The 15,166-nt window shown below is 45.8% G+C and overlaps 1 protein-coding gene across 6 annotated transcripts in view; it reads right to left on the reverse strand.

Moving 5' to 3' along the window:
- Fsip1 (fibrous sheath interacting protein 1) overlaps positions 1-3,070 on the reverse strand; it is a 154,097-nt gene extending 151,027 nt beyond the window's left edge. For 5 of the 6 annotated variants that reach the window (XR_011368588.1, XM_070005761.1, XM_070005760.1 and 2 more), the window contains exons 1-4: positions 2,889-3,070; positions 2,423-2,555; positions 793-867; positions 371-554 (exon numbers count right to left, since the gene is read on the reverse strand). Coding sequence is in view for 5 of the 6 variants with exons in the window: in XM_070005761.1 (XP_069861862.1) it covers positions 371-554; positions 793-867; positions 2,423-2,548 (385 nt within the window). In the remaining variant the exon portion in view is untranslated. The remainder of the gene's footprint in view (positions 1-370; positions 555-792; positions 868-2,422; positions 2,556-2,888) is intronic. The other variant, XM_070005762.1, reaches the window with a different exon arrangement.
- Between the last annotated feature and the right edge of the window lie 12,096 nt (positions 3,071-15,166).

Raw genomic sequence — 15,166 nt, forward strand, 5'->3', positions numbered from 1 at the left:
CTACAATCCCCCAGCTGAGATCCAGTGTACTGGGATTCCATGCCAGCCTGAGCAGGAAAGTGTGGAAGACTCCATCATTCTACCCAATGGGAAGTCTAAAACAGGCAGGTCACAATCCAGGCACATGCCTGAGCAGAAAGCAAGACCCTATCTCCAAAGTAACCAGCACAAGGAAGGACTGGATGTATAGCTCAGCAGCAGAGCACCTGTCTATGCCTAAGTTCAAACCCCAATACCATCACCCCCAAAAGGGTGATTTTCTCATGAAAACAATCACTATTTGGGGCATATTATTTCTACTCAGCTAATACATGTAATTTTATTGTTCTGAGGATAACATGGACAGATAACTGTCAGGTAAGTACCCTACCTGAACGGTCCAGTGTGATCTGATCTTGAGCAATGCCCACATCTTCATCCGGCCCGGCCTTGGCCCATTTTACTTTCCCAGAGTAGTCAGCCCATTTGTCAGCACTGCTGGGTCTTCGTTCTTCCACAGTGCTGTTGTCTGAGCGGTTCTCTTTACCAGAACTTAGCTTGCTTGCAGTATCGATCTAAGAATAATGTTTTTAAAAAGAGATTACAAAAAATGTAATTTCTCCTTCTGGACTAGAGCATACTGAAAAAATGTGTTTTCCTCAAACTTTACACTTCAGAACATTTTTAACACTAGTGGAAGCATATGTCCACAGACACAGATACTGGCACTGAATTCTCTAGAAGCACAACTTTTTAATTAAGTGTAATGTCAGTGCAGACTTACACAGCATAACATTTACATCAGATAAGTACCATTCTCCCTTGGCATCTAGCAGTGATGAAGAAGGGCCTGTCAGGCTCTGGGGAGGCTGTCTGAGCACACACCACCTGTGGAATGGGAATGGTTGAAAAGTGGTCAGTCTGCATTGAGATGTGGCTCCGATGAGGGTCTTCTCATCAAGACTATGTGCTTTATGTGCAGGCCTCCCTGTCTGAGGACACTTGGCATCCAGGAAAACCCCAAGGGCTGAATAGAATGCAAAGTGAAAGCCATACGTGGGTGAAATTCAAACCATCAATAAGGTTCACAAAAAGGGAGATAGCCAATCAAAACTAGCCTAACCCAAGATATAAAACCTGTCAACCCTGTCTTGGCACACTATACCCTCTAGCTGCCCACCATTTTGCCTTGCTAATGGAGGCCTAATAAATCTTTGCCTTTCTTATTCTCCTGTGTCAAAAAATTCTTTACCAACTCATGGCTTCAAACCTTCACAGTTTTTCTATTGCATTTTGGTTTCCTTTTACATTTTAGCAAAGTTCATTTTGAAAAGACCAGTTCAACACAGGTTTGTTTTCCTGAAAGAGAGTGAGAGAGAAGACGGAAACAGAGACAGAGACAGAGAGAGACTTCCCTCCCAATAAGGGATTGTCTGCTTCAACTCTTCTGATCTCAGGCATTGGAAGGTCCTATGTTCCCTGTGAACCAGATGTTCAACCCTCTACCACTGCAACTCTCCTAGAGATCTGCAGTCCAGGGGACAGGTGGAGCTGGGATTTACCCTGCTAACCCAGCAGAACTGAGCTAAGTTGGTGGTTCATTAATCATAGCCAATCTGTACTGAGGGCTGAAATCAGCCATGTCTGATACTCACAATGACCCAGTGGTGTAGGCATTGACTTTCCATTTAACAAAGGAGAACACAGATGTAGTAGGAAATAAACTAGCGATGACCCAACTCATAAATGAGTGAGAAAGAATGAAGAAACATGAGGAAAGTGAATATACTGTTAAGAACAGATGGATTGGGGGGGGGAACGGAAAAATAAAGTAAACAATCCAGAAATTAAAGATACATCATCAAGGGCTGGGAAGGCGGCTCAGTGGTAGAGGGCTTGCCTTGCATGCTTGAGGCCCTGGGTTCGATTCCTCAGCACCACATAAGCAAAAAGAAAAAAGTCGGAAGTGGGCTGGGCTCAAGTCATAGAGTGCTAGCCCAAGCTGAAGAGCTGAGGGATAGCGCCCAGACCCAGAGTTCAGGCCCACGACCGGACCCAAAAAAAAAAAAAAAAAGATACATCATCAAATTTTGAAGGCAAATGGATTGATTAAAAACAAGACTTGCAGGACTGGGAAGGTGGCTGGGTGGTAGAGCGCTTGCCTCACATGCATGAAGCCCTGGGTTCCATTCCTCAGCACCACATAAGCAGAAAAAGTCGGAAGTGACACTGTGGCTCAAGTGGTAGAGCTTTAGAGCTGAGGGACAGCTCCCAGGCCCAGAGTTCAGGCCCCACGACCAACAGGAAAAAAGAAAGAATTCAGAACCTGAAAATCTATGTTAAACAGTATTCAGGATGAGGCACAGAAAGGTAAGGGGTTAGGAAATGTTTTTAAACCTCTAGGGGGCACGGTTCCCATGTGAAGGACGACGGCAGCCCTTACCTTGAAGGAGCGAGGTTCGGGGGACAGCACCTCTAAGGAAGCATTGGAAAGCCTGCTCCCAAAATGGGTTCTCGAGTTGGAGGCCGGCCTGGAAATTCCATCTAAGTTTCCCTTGATGATATCCATGGCTCCCCTAGCACCGAATGAAAACGGGCTTTCAGAGCACGGGGTCTGGATAGCCAAACGCTGGGTTCTCGTTCCCTCCTCCCTCTTTCTGTTTAACCCCGTTCCCCGCTTCACCAGTCCGTTCTCCTACTTGGTGGGAAAGCACCAAGTCCGCCTCTCAAAGCTCCCGCCCGGCCTGGTCCCGCCCCTCTGGCCCCGCCCCCGGGACCGAGCCGGCCCCGTTCATTGGCCCTGCCCACCTTCCCTGACAGCTCCCACAAAGACTGACGCGTTGGGCCCGCCCCCCGCGGGCGAGCGGCGCGGCTCTCCAGCTCCGCGGATCCCGGGACCGGTCACTCACCCGCCCGGCGCGGACTCCGGGAACCAGACGTCAGCGCACTGGCCCGATAGCAGCGTGTCGCAGACACTCGCGGAGTCATCCGCTTCCCCTCGAAGAAGAGCGGTCTTGCCCGCCACCGCCGCCTTTCCGTGAGGGAGAGACGCCGCCGCTCCACAGCCCTGCCGCCGCCGCCAGCGGCGCCGTTGCCCTGGCAACCACAAGCACGCTCGCTCCGAGTCTCGCGAGAGCAGACTAAGCGCCTACCATTCGCGCTAGGGGAAACGGGCTGCACCACGCTGAATGGGCCGGGGTGGGGGGGGACCCTGTGCATTGGAGGCGGGTGCTACACCGTGTGAGTCCTACCTCCAGATGTTTGTTCCGGGTCCTTTTGAGATAGGGTCTCAATCTGGGCCATGCTAGCCCTATTTTACCCTTGCCCTTGGCTGGGATGACAGGCATACCCTACCACTCCCAGCTGCTTGTTGTGGTGGTGGTGGTCCTGGCTGGCCGGGAACCCCAGTCATCCCAATACCAGCCTGCCTCGTAGCTGGGATGATGGGAACATGGAGATCTCAGGAACGTCGAGCCTTAGCTGGCCTTGGACTGTGATCCTCCCAACTTCAGCCTCTCAAGTAGCAAAGATCACAGGCCTGAGCCACCGCCTCCTTGCTCGCTTCGCTCCGTAACCGTCCCAGACTAAGTCCTCATTATTGACATTTTACATAAAGTGCATCTCATCCTGTATTATTTTCTGTTCGAGTTCTTCTATTTATTTTCCTCCTGCTGATGCTAAAAGCAAACCACAGAGAGACTGTGCAAGCAAAGTTGGGTTTGGGTTTGTTTTGTTTTTTTTTTTTTGTGGGTGTGTGTTTGTGCTGGCCGGTCATGGGTCATGGGTCTTGAACTCGCGGCTTGTGTGCTGAGCTCTTTTGCTCAAGGCTAGTGAGAGCAAACATGTAATAAATGGTAGTCATTCCGTATTTGTTGTTAATGTTTGGAAATACGTACAACAGTTGGTGTGGAGCTAGAAAGCTAAAGGATAGAAAACCCTATTGTCCAATGGTGTTTTCTGTTGTTTATGTCACCTTTCGAAGTCATTCATAAAGTTTTCTTCTAGCATCAAGATCTTTGATGCTAAAATCTCCCTGGTTGGATTCCAGGTTGGTGCCATATGGCAGCATTGGTTGTTGAGCGAGCTGTTGTTTTTGTTTACCATCTCTGCTGACAGTGGGCTCTGAGAAGCTGAGAAGGAGCCCACATCGAGTGCCAGCTGAACAGCCTGTGCCCCTCAATTCCCTCTTGCTGACTGTAAGTTCTTACCAATGGCCACGTTAGGAGAGGTTGGAATCTCAGTACAAGCTAGTTCCCTAGTGCCTTTGGAAAACTTCTTGGGTGCTAGGATTCCTGAATATAAGTGTGAATGGCCACAGCATCAACTCAAGGGAAATGGAGTGAAAGGATGTATCTAAAGCATGTGCTAAGTACCTGAGAAATGTCACTTTGAATAAAGCTATGTGACAACTAAGAATTCAAGAGATGCTATCTGTATCCACTAGATGGCGCCAGTAGACTTCTGTTGCAGGAAAAACAAAAAACTGCAGCCTCTCAAAAACTCTCCCCTTGGATTTTCCTTGTAATTTGAGAAACCTCTTATCCTCGGAAGTTTGAACTGTGGTTCACACATCTTAAATCAGCCATCAAAAAGAAAATGTTGGGCTGGGAAGGTGGCTCAGTGGTAGAGCGCTTGCCTTGCACGCATGAGGCCCTGGGTTCGATTCCTCAGCACCACATAAGCAAAAAGAAAAAAGCCAGAAGTGGCGCTGTGGCTCAAGTGGTAGAGTGCTAGCCTTGAGCTGAAGAGCTGAGGGACAGCGCCCAGGCCCAGAGTTCAGGCCCCACAACTGGACCCCAAAATAAATAAATAAATAAATAAGAAAATGTTAAGTGAGTTTTTTTTTAATGGATTTTTTTTTCCTTCTTTTTTGGTGATGCTACTAACATTTGAACACAGGGCCTCACACTTGCTAAGCAGGAACCCTACGACCTGAGCTGTGCCCTAGTCCTTTCTGTTTTAGTAATTTTTCAGGTAGGATGTTACACTTTTTGTCTAGGACTGGCCTCAGAGGGGGACAAGATCCTTCTACTTCTGCCTCCTACATAGCTGAGACTACAGGCATGTGCACCATAGCCAGTTCAGAAGTGTACTTTAAAAAATATCTGAGGGCTGGGAAGGTGGCTCAGTGGTAAAGGGCTTGCCTCGCATGCATGAGGCCCTGGGTTTTATTCCTCACCACCACATAAGCAAAAAGAAAAAAGCCAGAAGTGGCGTTGTGGCTAAAGTGGTAGAGCACTAGCTTTGAGCTGAAGAGCTGAGGGACAGCGCCCAGGCCCAGAGTTCAGGCCCCACGACCCCCAAAAAAATCTGAGTAGATATTATAAATAATATCAAAGAACCACTTGTCAGGTTTGGGGAAACCAAGTTCCCACACATATTTACACAAAATCAGAAGGTGTAAAAAGATCACTGCATTTCATTCAATTTCCCCTTTATACAAACTGATCTGTGTGCTTCCATTGTGATCTGAGAGCCTGCAGTTATACAGCATAAGGGTCAGGGAGGGGTTTTACTTAGCCCTCTTCACTGACTCAGGGGGTTCAGGGTCCAGACCCAGATTGGCATTGTAATGGGTACCTCGGTGATCCTAGTGCTGTTGATGGAGAAGCTTACCAGGAACCCACGACATTATGACTCTACCCAGCAACATCCACAGAAGAGTGGGGCGGGAAAGTCTCCCTTTACATTATTTACCACCAAGGAAAGGAAGTTAAATCAACTCACACAGCAAATTAGAACGTTAGGAGTATCAAGCAGCCACAGGCAGAAACGATTTTCCTCAGAGATGATGAAACTCCAAGCCAATGAGTACAGATGTTTATGAGCTCTGGGGTAGTCTGTGCCACTGGAGAGTGTCACCACCTTCTCTTTAGTGAAATTCAAAATAATGCTTCTACACACAGTGTATTTGTTGGTCTGGGATTCCATTTTAATGACTTTTGAATATCTTTTTTTTTTTTTTTTTTTTTCCTGAACTCTGGGTCTGGGCAAAGTCCCTCAGCTCTTCAGCTCAAGGCTAGCGCTCTACCACTGGAGCCACAGCACCACTTCCGGCTTTTTCTGTTTATGTAGTGCTGAGGAATCGAACCCAGGGCCTCATGCTTGCAAGGCATGCACTCTACTGCTGAGCTACCTTCCCAGCCCCCTGTTTGAATATCTTACCAAATTATCAACATCCTTATTTAATGAGATTGTATTATTTCCCCTTCATTTTCTCATAATGAACTGGAATAAATACTCTAGTATCATTGAAAATTCATGTCTTCTGATACCCTAGGGTACCCAACTGTGAAGTGTGCATTGTTGTCTTGTCCGTTTACCATGGCTTGCCCACCCTGGGACCAGCCTTGACCCCCTCAGTCTTGAGTTCTTCCCCTAGTACAGTGAGGCGTGGATAAAGTTTTCTACTTGCAGCTCTGTAAGTCTCATCCATACCCTCTGCTCTCTGGAAGTAGCCTGCTCCTGGGACTCAGCCCGGAAACGACATTCATACCAGGGCAAAAGTCATCTGCTTGACGTGCAGAGTGACACGAACTGCCTGCTTAGAACATCTGCACAGTGGTGACAGCCATGAATCTTGTCCCTGCAATCTTCTGAAAAAAGAACCAAGCAAAGCAAAGCCGCAAGGGACATCTACTATGTGAATAGCACAACACGATGGAATGGATAGACAACTTGCTTGTGTCTTAGGAGATTTACATCTGAATTCCTTATTTATTTACTCATTTATTTATTTAGTTGGCTATTGGGGCTTGAACTCAGGGTCTGGGCTCTATCTCTGAGCTCTTTTGCTCAAGGCAAGTGCTCTAGCACTTTGAGCCACAGCCCCACTTGTGGTTTTCTGGTGGCTAATTGGATCCTCACATCTCAGCCCCCAGAGTAACTAGGATTATGGACATGAGTGAAGTCAGCTTAGAATTGGAAAGGAGAACCCTTGATTAAGATGCTCCCAGGAGTGAGGGATCCTGGCAGAGCCAACTCCTTCCCTAAGAGGTTTATTCTAAGGCAAATGCCTCTCTCACAAACAGAGGAAGTCAGGAGGCAGGAGAATGTTTGGAAAACAACCTTGCAATGAAGAGCTGTCACGCATTAAGGATTTTAATGTAGTCCCTCCCATGGTTCAATAATACCTGCCAAGCAGGGGTTCCAAAAGATAGTTCTGATAACAAAAGATGATAATAAACATTAGTGCTGTGGAAGGCACTAAGAAGCAGACAGCCTTAATGCCCCGGAAATGCTTTTTGCTACCTCTGCTTTGCTTCTAGTCTCTGGGCCGGCTCGTGACACAGCATCTGTGCCTCTCCATCTGCACAGCAGAGCGGGGATCGTTTCCTACAGAAACTTTAATATCCTATATCAATACACAGCAGGCCATAAAGTTACTATCAAGGAGGCATAGTTTTATAAATGAAAAATTAATAAAGAGATTCTAAAAAATATTCTAGTGACCTGAAGAGGCCAATGCAAACTGTTCAGATTGCATTCACTTTTCCTGTTTTGTTTTTTAAAAAGATGGGAACATACATTGTTAACAAAATAGTCCTAGGATGCTTTGATTTATTAAACTCAGTATTTTTGTATCCATTTCTCCAAAAAGTATTATGGAGGTTCCAATTAACTTCTGAAGCCAGCTAGTGTTTATTTAAATTAAGTTATTCAGTGGGCATCTATGGCTCATGCCTGTCATTGTAGCTACTCAGGAAACTGAGATCTGAGGATCACATTTTAAAGCCAGCCTAGACAGGAAAGTCCATGAGACACTTATTTCCAATTAACCACCAAAAAGCTGGAAATACCTTTGGCTCAAGTGGTACCAGCCTTGAGTGAAAAAGCTAAAGGACCATGCCCAGACCCTCAGTTCAAAGCCCAGGAGAAGAATGCACTGTCTGTGTGTGAAATTAGTCTACCAAGTAGCAATAGCTTAAAAGCAGTATCTACTGCTGTAGTATCTACTCAGAGAATGAAGCTGGTTCTCAGCAATCAGGACTGTGGCCGTTCCCAGCAACGTCCACATCCCAGTTATGGGGATGAGCCCCAGACGGCGGGAGAGGTGCTTTAGTTGTGTCAGCATCAAGCTCAGTCTCCTTGGCAGGGAAAGAACAGACTGTAGGTTCCAAGTGCTGGGGAAACAGCAAGTAGCTGAGCACTGTTGGCGCTGAGTCGCTCTTAGAGAACAGCTCAAGGGTGTCAACCTTGACTTCAGAGACAAGGTCAGGTCAGGTCCTGTGTGCTCATTTGTCCAGTCTCACCATTATCCAGGTGAGTGGATCCCTGGTTGAAATCTGACATTTCTTGGGGGTGAGAAACACACCCACAGGGTTCAGATGAGGACATGTGTCACCTGCCTCGCCATCTCAAGACCGAAACGACGAGTTCATCCTCTGAGGAAGCAACACTGCACTCATTTCCAGTTCAGCTGCTTGGAGTCAGCAAGCTAGGCCAGTTAAAAATAAGGAAAAAAATCTGGGGATGGCATTTGTGTCTGACAAAAGGAACTGTCGGGCAGGCTGATGAATAAGGCCTAAGTCACCCAACTACAGAACTAAGATCCTGCACTAGAAGAGCAATTTGTGATATTTTAAAGATGTGACAAGAGACTTCTTAGGGGAAAAAAAATAAAAATGCAAGCACTATGATCAAGACCCAGAAGAGGAAATAAGAAATGCTCCAGAAGATGGAGACACGGAGAGACACAATTCAGATGGGTTCATCATGGCCTAGTCTACTGCCTAGCAAATGACAGGAATCACCTGCGTATGGGGACGTGATGTGCCCACGGACTGTCCCGGCGGCTTTGACTGCATTTCCTCAGCTCACTTCCAGGACATACCAGTTTCTTCCCTCTTCTTTTTCTTTAGGCTTACAGTGCCTGGCAAAATTCAGAAGCTTTTGGTAGTTAAAATGTGTACATGGCCCAAAAGAATAGACATCAGGGTGATAAAACACTACCATAAAGCTTAAATGTGAATCCAAGATCCAAGTTCTAGAGGCTGCAATAATTTGAGGTGTATCTTCTGGCTTTCACACAGCTCACAGCTCCAGAGCTGTGAATAAGATGGATGTATTTTCTCTCAGAACCTTGAAGCCTTATTATTCTATTATTTTGTATCTGCTCATGCGGCTAAGTTCAAGACCACTCTGATTCTTCAGAAAACATAGAATTTTCTTTTTTCCCCCCCTACAGATATTTTGAAAATTCATACTATTTTCACCCATTTTAAAGACACTCAAATGTTTCCCTTTCAATATGAAAAATGTGTTCTACCTGTTGCAACAATAAGTACAAGTTGTCATGTCCAAAACGAGCTTTACAACGTCGGTGTGGGGGGGGGGGAAGTAAAGGATTGGGATTGGGGGGGAGGGGGGAGGCTGGGAAGGGATGTGAAGGGTAAACACAGGAGGAGGCTGTAATGCTTGGTAAGAAATGTACACATTATCCTGCCCATGTAATTGTAACTCCTCTGTACAGTATGTTCACAAATAAAATAAAATTAAATTAAAAAAAAAAGAAAAATGTGTTCTTCGGTTCCAACAGTCTCCTGAATTATTTCAGCCCTGGTTTCCTCCTCTCCAAAGGTCTTTCTCCTTTCTGGAATTCCTGTTGTTTACTTATTGGACCTCCTAGACTCTTCCTCTAATTTTCTTCTCTTGGCTGTTTCTCCTCTTAATCTTTTTTGCAATACTTTCTGAGGCATTTCACCTCATTTTCCATTGAGATTTTTGTTTATGCCATTAAGTCTATAAGTCCCAAAGTTCTCTTTAATCCTTTGCATGTTCCTTTAAGGACATGCAGTATCTCCTTAGGTCTCTTAAAGGACACGAAAGAGGGGCTTCTCACTAAGTGTTCTTTCTATGTATCCAGTGGATATATAATTTGTTTTGACACCAGTCTTTTACTCTGGACCCTGTCCACTAACACAACCTCTTGTTGTCTGCACATGTTTAAGAGCTGACTTGTAGCCAGGCACCTGTGGCTCACACCTATAATCCCAGCTACCCAGGAGGCTGAGGCCTGAGGATGATGGTTTGAAGCCAGCGTAGGCAGGAAAATTCATAAACTTTTTTTTTTTTTTTTGCGGTCGTGGGATTTGAACTCTGGGCCTGAGCGCTGCCCCTCAGCTCTTCAGCTCAAGGCGAGCGCTCTACCACTTGAGCTACAGCGCCACTTCCGGTTTTCTGGTGGTTTTTATTGGATATAGGAGTCTCACGGTCTCTCCTGCCCGGGCTGGCTTTGAACTGCGATCCTCAGATCTCAGCCTCCTGAGTAGCTAGGATTACAGGCGTGAGCCACCAGCGCCCGGCTTCATAAACTCTTATCTCCAATTAACTACTACAAATCCAGAAGTGGAGCTGTGGCTCAGGTGCTAGAATGCCAGCCTTGCAAGAAAGAGCTAAGGGACAGTGCTGAGGCCCTGAGTTCACAGGCTGGATCAAAAAAAAACAAAAAAACAAAAAAACAGCTTGAGTTGTGGTGGTATCATGTTGATTCATAGTTTTATGGAAGGGCCTTCTGGCTGGGCTGTTCACTGTGAAACGTGCTCTCACAGTAACTTTGTCTTTCTCCTTGGGCTACTTGGACTCCTCAGAAAAGGCCTTTCCAGTAGAGTATATGGAGGGAGCGGGGATTTGGCCTGAAGAGGGTCAGCTGACCCAACCGTGTGGCACATGACTACAGATCTAAGTGGGCCCTAACTGCTTCTCCAACTGCAAACCGCCTCCACTTTACCTTCAACCCCAAACTAGAGCAGCTAACACCTTCACCAGGAATTGCCAGTTATCAGAAAAGGAAAAACCTCTTTTTTGCATGAAAAGTAGACTCTAAGCCAAACCCATTAGAGAGAGTTATCCTGAAGTCACAGAGAAATATTAGAAAATATTTCATGCCCTTAAAAAGGAAGAGATAAAAGGTGTTGGAAATTTCTTGCGCCCCAGCTGAGTCACTTAGCACTTGCTAACAGGGCTGCTGTGCTAGGGCCAGGGAAGTGCTGCTTTCTCCTTTGCCATTCTTTGTGTCCTTATGGACTTGTGACTTTCATTTTTAACCTCTTAAGTAGAGTTTTAGTGGGAGTCTGGCAGGAAGGAAAGTAGGCACATATAATCAATTGGCCAGCTCTTTATCAGGAACCACAAATGACTATGTTGTGGGTATTCTACGTTGAATTTAAAACACACGACAAGAAGAGGTAGGTCTCAAGCAGGAAAACAAGATTAATCTAAGAAGGCTGTTCTGCTGAGGTTGTATTCCAAAACAGAAGTGGCCTTTCAATACTAAATTGCCTTGTAGATCAGAGGCTTTGTTCAGCAGAAAAAATCACAACACTGACTCCAACTCCACACGTCACATTTGTTATCTCACCGGATTGAAGCGCAGAGGTAGAAGCCTATGATTTAGCAGCTCAAAGCATCACCAAAAACCCGTCGACCCCATCCTTCACCATGCCGGCCTGAACCTGTTCCTACCACCTGTCCGGGGTCTGCCAATCCTCCAGAGCTCGCTGGACCACTCTGGCCCCAACCCCATACCAATAAGTTACCTGAGGCATAGTTTCCTCTCATGAGAATCCACTCACAGAGCAGAGGATGGGGGTGGTTATGGTTCAGATTATGAAGCATCCTCCCCAACTTCATCTGCTGACGTCTGGGACCCAGCTAGCAGATTCAGTCATCAATGGGTCATTGACTATTGAGGGTTTGGCTTCATCGATGGGTTCACACACTGATGGCACGAAGAGGTGAAGGAGATGGGGCTGGGGTTGGGGACATGCCTTTGTAAGGTGTTTTGTCCCTCAACCCTTCTTGTCTCTGTCTGCTTCTTGGCCACCATGAGGTGAGAATTCTACTCCACCACACACTTCCACCATGACATCCTGCCTCACCTCCGTCCCAAAGTAACAGACTCAGCCTAGCATGGACTGGAAGCTCTGAAACTATGAGCCCCAAAAAAGTCCTTACTTCCTTTATTTTTTTTTTTATTTTTATTTTTTTGGCGGTTGTGGGGCTTGAACTCTGGGCCTGGGTGCTGTCCCTCAGCTCTTCAGCTCAAGGCGAGCGCTCTACCACTTGAGCTACAGCGCCACTTCCGGTTTTCTGGTGGTTTATTGGAGATAGGAGTCTCATGGTCTCTCCTGCCCGGGCTGGCTTTGAACCACGATCCTCAGATCTCAGCCTCCTGAGTAGCTAGGATTACAGGCGTGAGCCACCGGCGCCCGGCCCCTTACTTCCTTTAAATTGTTCTTTCCAGTATTCGTCATGCCAATTAAAAAACAAAACAAAACAACCTTCTTCTTGAAAGGAGGTAGACAGACACTCCAGACCTGAGTATTCCACCTGCTCCAACTGAAGGGCTGTGTGATCACATAAAATCATTCTCATGTATTCCGAAGTCAGCATGACTGTAGGAATCGGTGCTCCTTTCCCACATCAGCTCTCAGCAAGACAATGGAAACTTCATTTTAATTACTTTACTTTTCACATTTCAATGTTTTCCACTTCTCTAGCAATGTAGCAGAGATTTTACCTATATTTACAACTAGACAGAGTACCAGCATTCTCTTTGAATGGCTGGGTTTGGGAAGAGATGTAAACCTCTTATCATTTCTTAATCGATTGTAAACATAAATTTTCCTCTGAAATAATGTGGAGGCAGAAGATCAAAGTTTAATTCTATATGGACTATAGAATCGTATTACATAATGCCAATCGTATTACATTATGCCAATCTTCCTCCTTGAATTCTACAAATTGTAGACAACTAAAAGAGAAAATGAGACTTTGGAAAAGGCAAAGCCAAAATAAAATACTAGAGATTATTTATTTATTTATTTATTTTTTGTCGGTTGTGGGGCTTGAACTCTGGGCTTGGGCACTATCCCTGAGCTCTTCAGCTCAAGGCGAGCGCTCTACCGTTTGAGCCCAGTGCCACTTCCAGTTTTCTTGTGGTTTATTGGAGATAAGAATTTCACGGACTTTCCTGCCCGGGCTGACTTTGAACCATGATCCTCAGATCTCAGCCTCCTGAGTAGCTAGGATTACAGGCGTGAGCCACCGGCGCCTGCTAGAGATTTTTTATAGGCACGTATATATGTAAAACAGTAATAGGCTGCTGGGCACTGGTGGTTCATGTTTGTAATCCTAGCTGCTCAGGAGACTGAGATCTAAGGATTGAGGTTCAAAGCCAACCCAGGCAGGAAAGTCCAAGAGACTCTTATCTCTAATCAAACACCTGAAACAAAAAAGCTGGAAGGTGTTGCGGCTCTAGTTGTACAGCGCCGAGCTCAAACCCCAAGACCAGCATACATGTGTGCACACACACACAACTAGTAATAGCCCACAGAATCATAAAGTTTCAGGACGAAAAATCCAATTCTTCACTCAAGATTTGAATATAAACTAATTGCTTCAGTCCACAAATTTAGTATGAAAAATATAATATTCTTTCTTCCTTGTTATCGCTTGATTCTTATAAGTGGGATGATAGAAATAACCTCAGATATTCAAGGTTTCCTTTCCATTCCTCTTTTACGCTGGCATTGTGGGGGACGAAGGCTGCTCAAAGGACGTTTGTCTTCAATGGAATTGCTCAGTGATCCAGGCAGGGTCACTAAGACATTGGCATTTTTGTCCACATGCCCGATTAGCTTCAAAGCTTCCTTTTTCTTTCATGACACTCATCTGTGATGTTCTGGCTGCCTAGACTCACTTCCGGACCCTAACTTGCAGGGGGTCTATAAAATGGGAAGTTTCCCTTTCCACTTGTACAGCTCTTCTCTTGACTGCATCCCTGGTACTTGGCTCAGAGGCAGCCTTCAGGCCCATTCACCCAGAAAATACAGTGACCCATACCCCCATCGCCACCTCTGAGTTGTATCTAGAACTTTGCCCTAGGGAGGGCTTCATTTCCACCCTAAATTCACATGAGACTTTCAGCTAACCCAGAGTGTCCTAACTTTAGCACTACAGATCATTTTGGACCAGACAGGTCTTTGAGGTTTCGATATACCATGCTTAGTAGCATCTCTTAGTAATATGTCTTCACTTTGCCAAGAGATTTGAGTAGCATGTCCTATGTCTTCATAATCTTTACCAAAAACTCCCTCTTCACTGCCTCCAAGAGTCCCCTGTGACCTAAAACCTGGGCTTTGATAACAAAACCTGGGAAGAGACTCAAAGGCTTTCTGCTTTCCCTGGAAGCAATGAATGCCTCGTCTTCTCCCCTGAAGCCATGCATATAAACAGAAGCAAGGCAAAGAGAGACAAGAAGATAGATAGATGGTGGATATATGAAAAACACTATCCCAAGTGTTATGTTTTCTCAGAATGTGCACTGGTGTTCACAAGCACCTCCTCTGAGTGTGTATTGCACTTTGTATATGGACAGCAACAAATAAGATCAGTTCTCTAAATAACACTCCAAATAAATTCCATGATCAATCTCTTTAACATACTGCATCTTATACAACACTGATCTTAGTGCTACTGTACCAGATATTGCATTAACCAGACTATCCCCGTTACCATTTACCTCTCACAACTCCACCAGTTTTACTGTTCTCTCACTTGGATTTTTCTGAAATCACAGCTCCAGGGCTTTCTGCAGATGACATATTTGGAAGGTGATCACTGAGCAAGTGGATAAACCTGGAGAAAACAAGACGAGACAGAACCCAAGACAGTGGTAGTAGCCAACAGGGGTTCAATTCCACTTAGCCTCCTGAGAACGGGCCAGATTTGGGATATTTGTTTGTTCACTGGTTCGGATGTCACATAGGGCCCAGTGTTACCCCTGGAAGGAGGGAGCTCTACCAGAAAGCTGAGAAGCTAGGCTTTGCCTGCAGCCAGAGGAGTGAGCAGGGGCAGCCAGCAAAGTCCAACCACAGACAAGGCTAAAACCAGATCAAAGGTGGAGTACATGAGTCAGGGTTTACTTTCTGTTTTGCAGAAAGTAAAGTGATGGCATATACATCACCTGTCCAAGGTCACAGGCTTGTCAGTGGTGGAGCCAGGATGGGTCAGAGCTAAGGCCCTGACCACGTGGTATTGACTCCACCCACACAGGAAGTCACTGCTGTCTTGAGCATCTCTACCTGGAGATGGGCGGACCATCCAACTGAACTGGCAATCTATCTTGGTGACACTTCTTCAAATGCTGCACTTTCTCCTTGGGAATTAATTTCCTTTCCGTTGC

The sequence above is a fragment of the Dipodomys merriami genome, unplaced genomic scaffold (assembly GCF_024711535.1).
Source record: "Dipodomys merriami isolate MVZ:Mamm:240054 unplaced genomic scaffold, mDipMer1.0.p SCAF_69, whole genome shotgun sequence".
NCBI lineage: Eukaryota > Metazoa > Chordata > Mammalia > Rodentia > Heteromyidae > Dipodomys > Dipodomys merriami.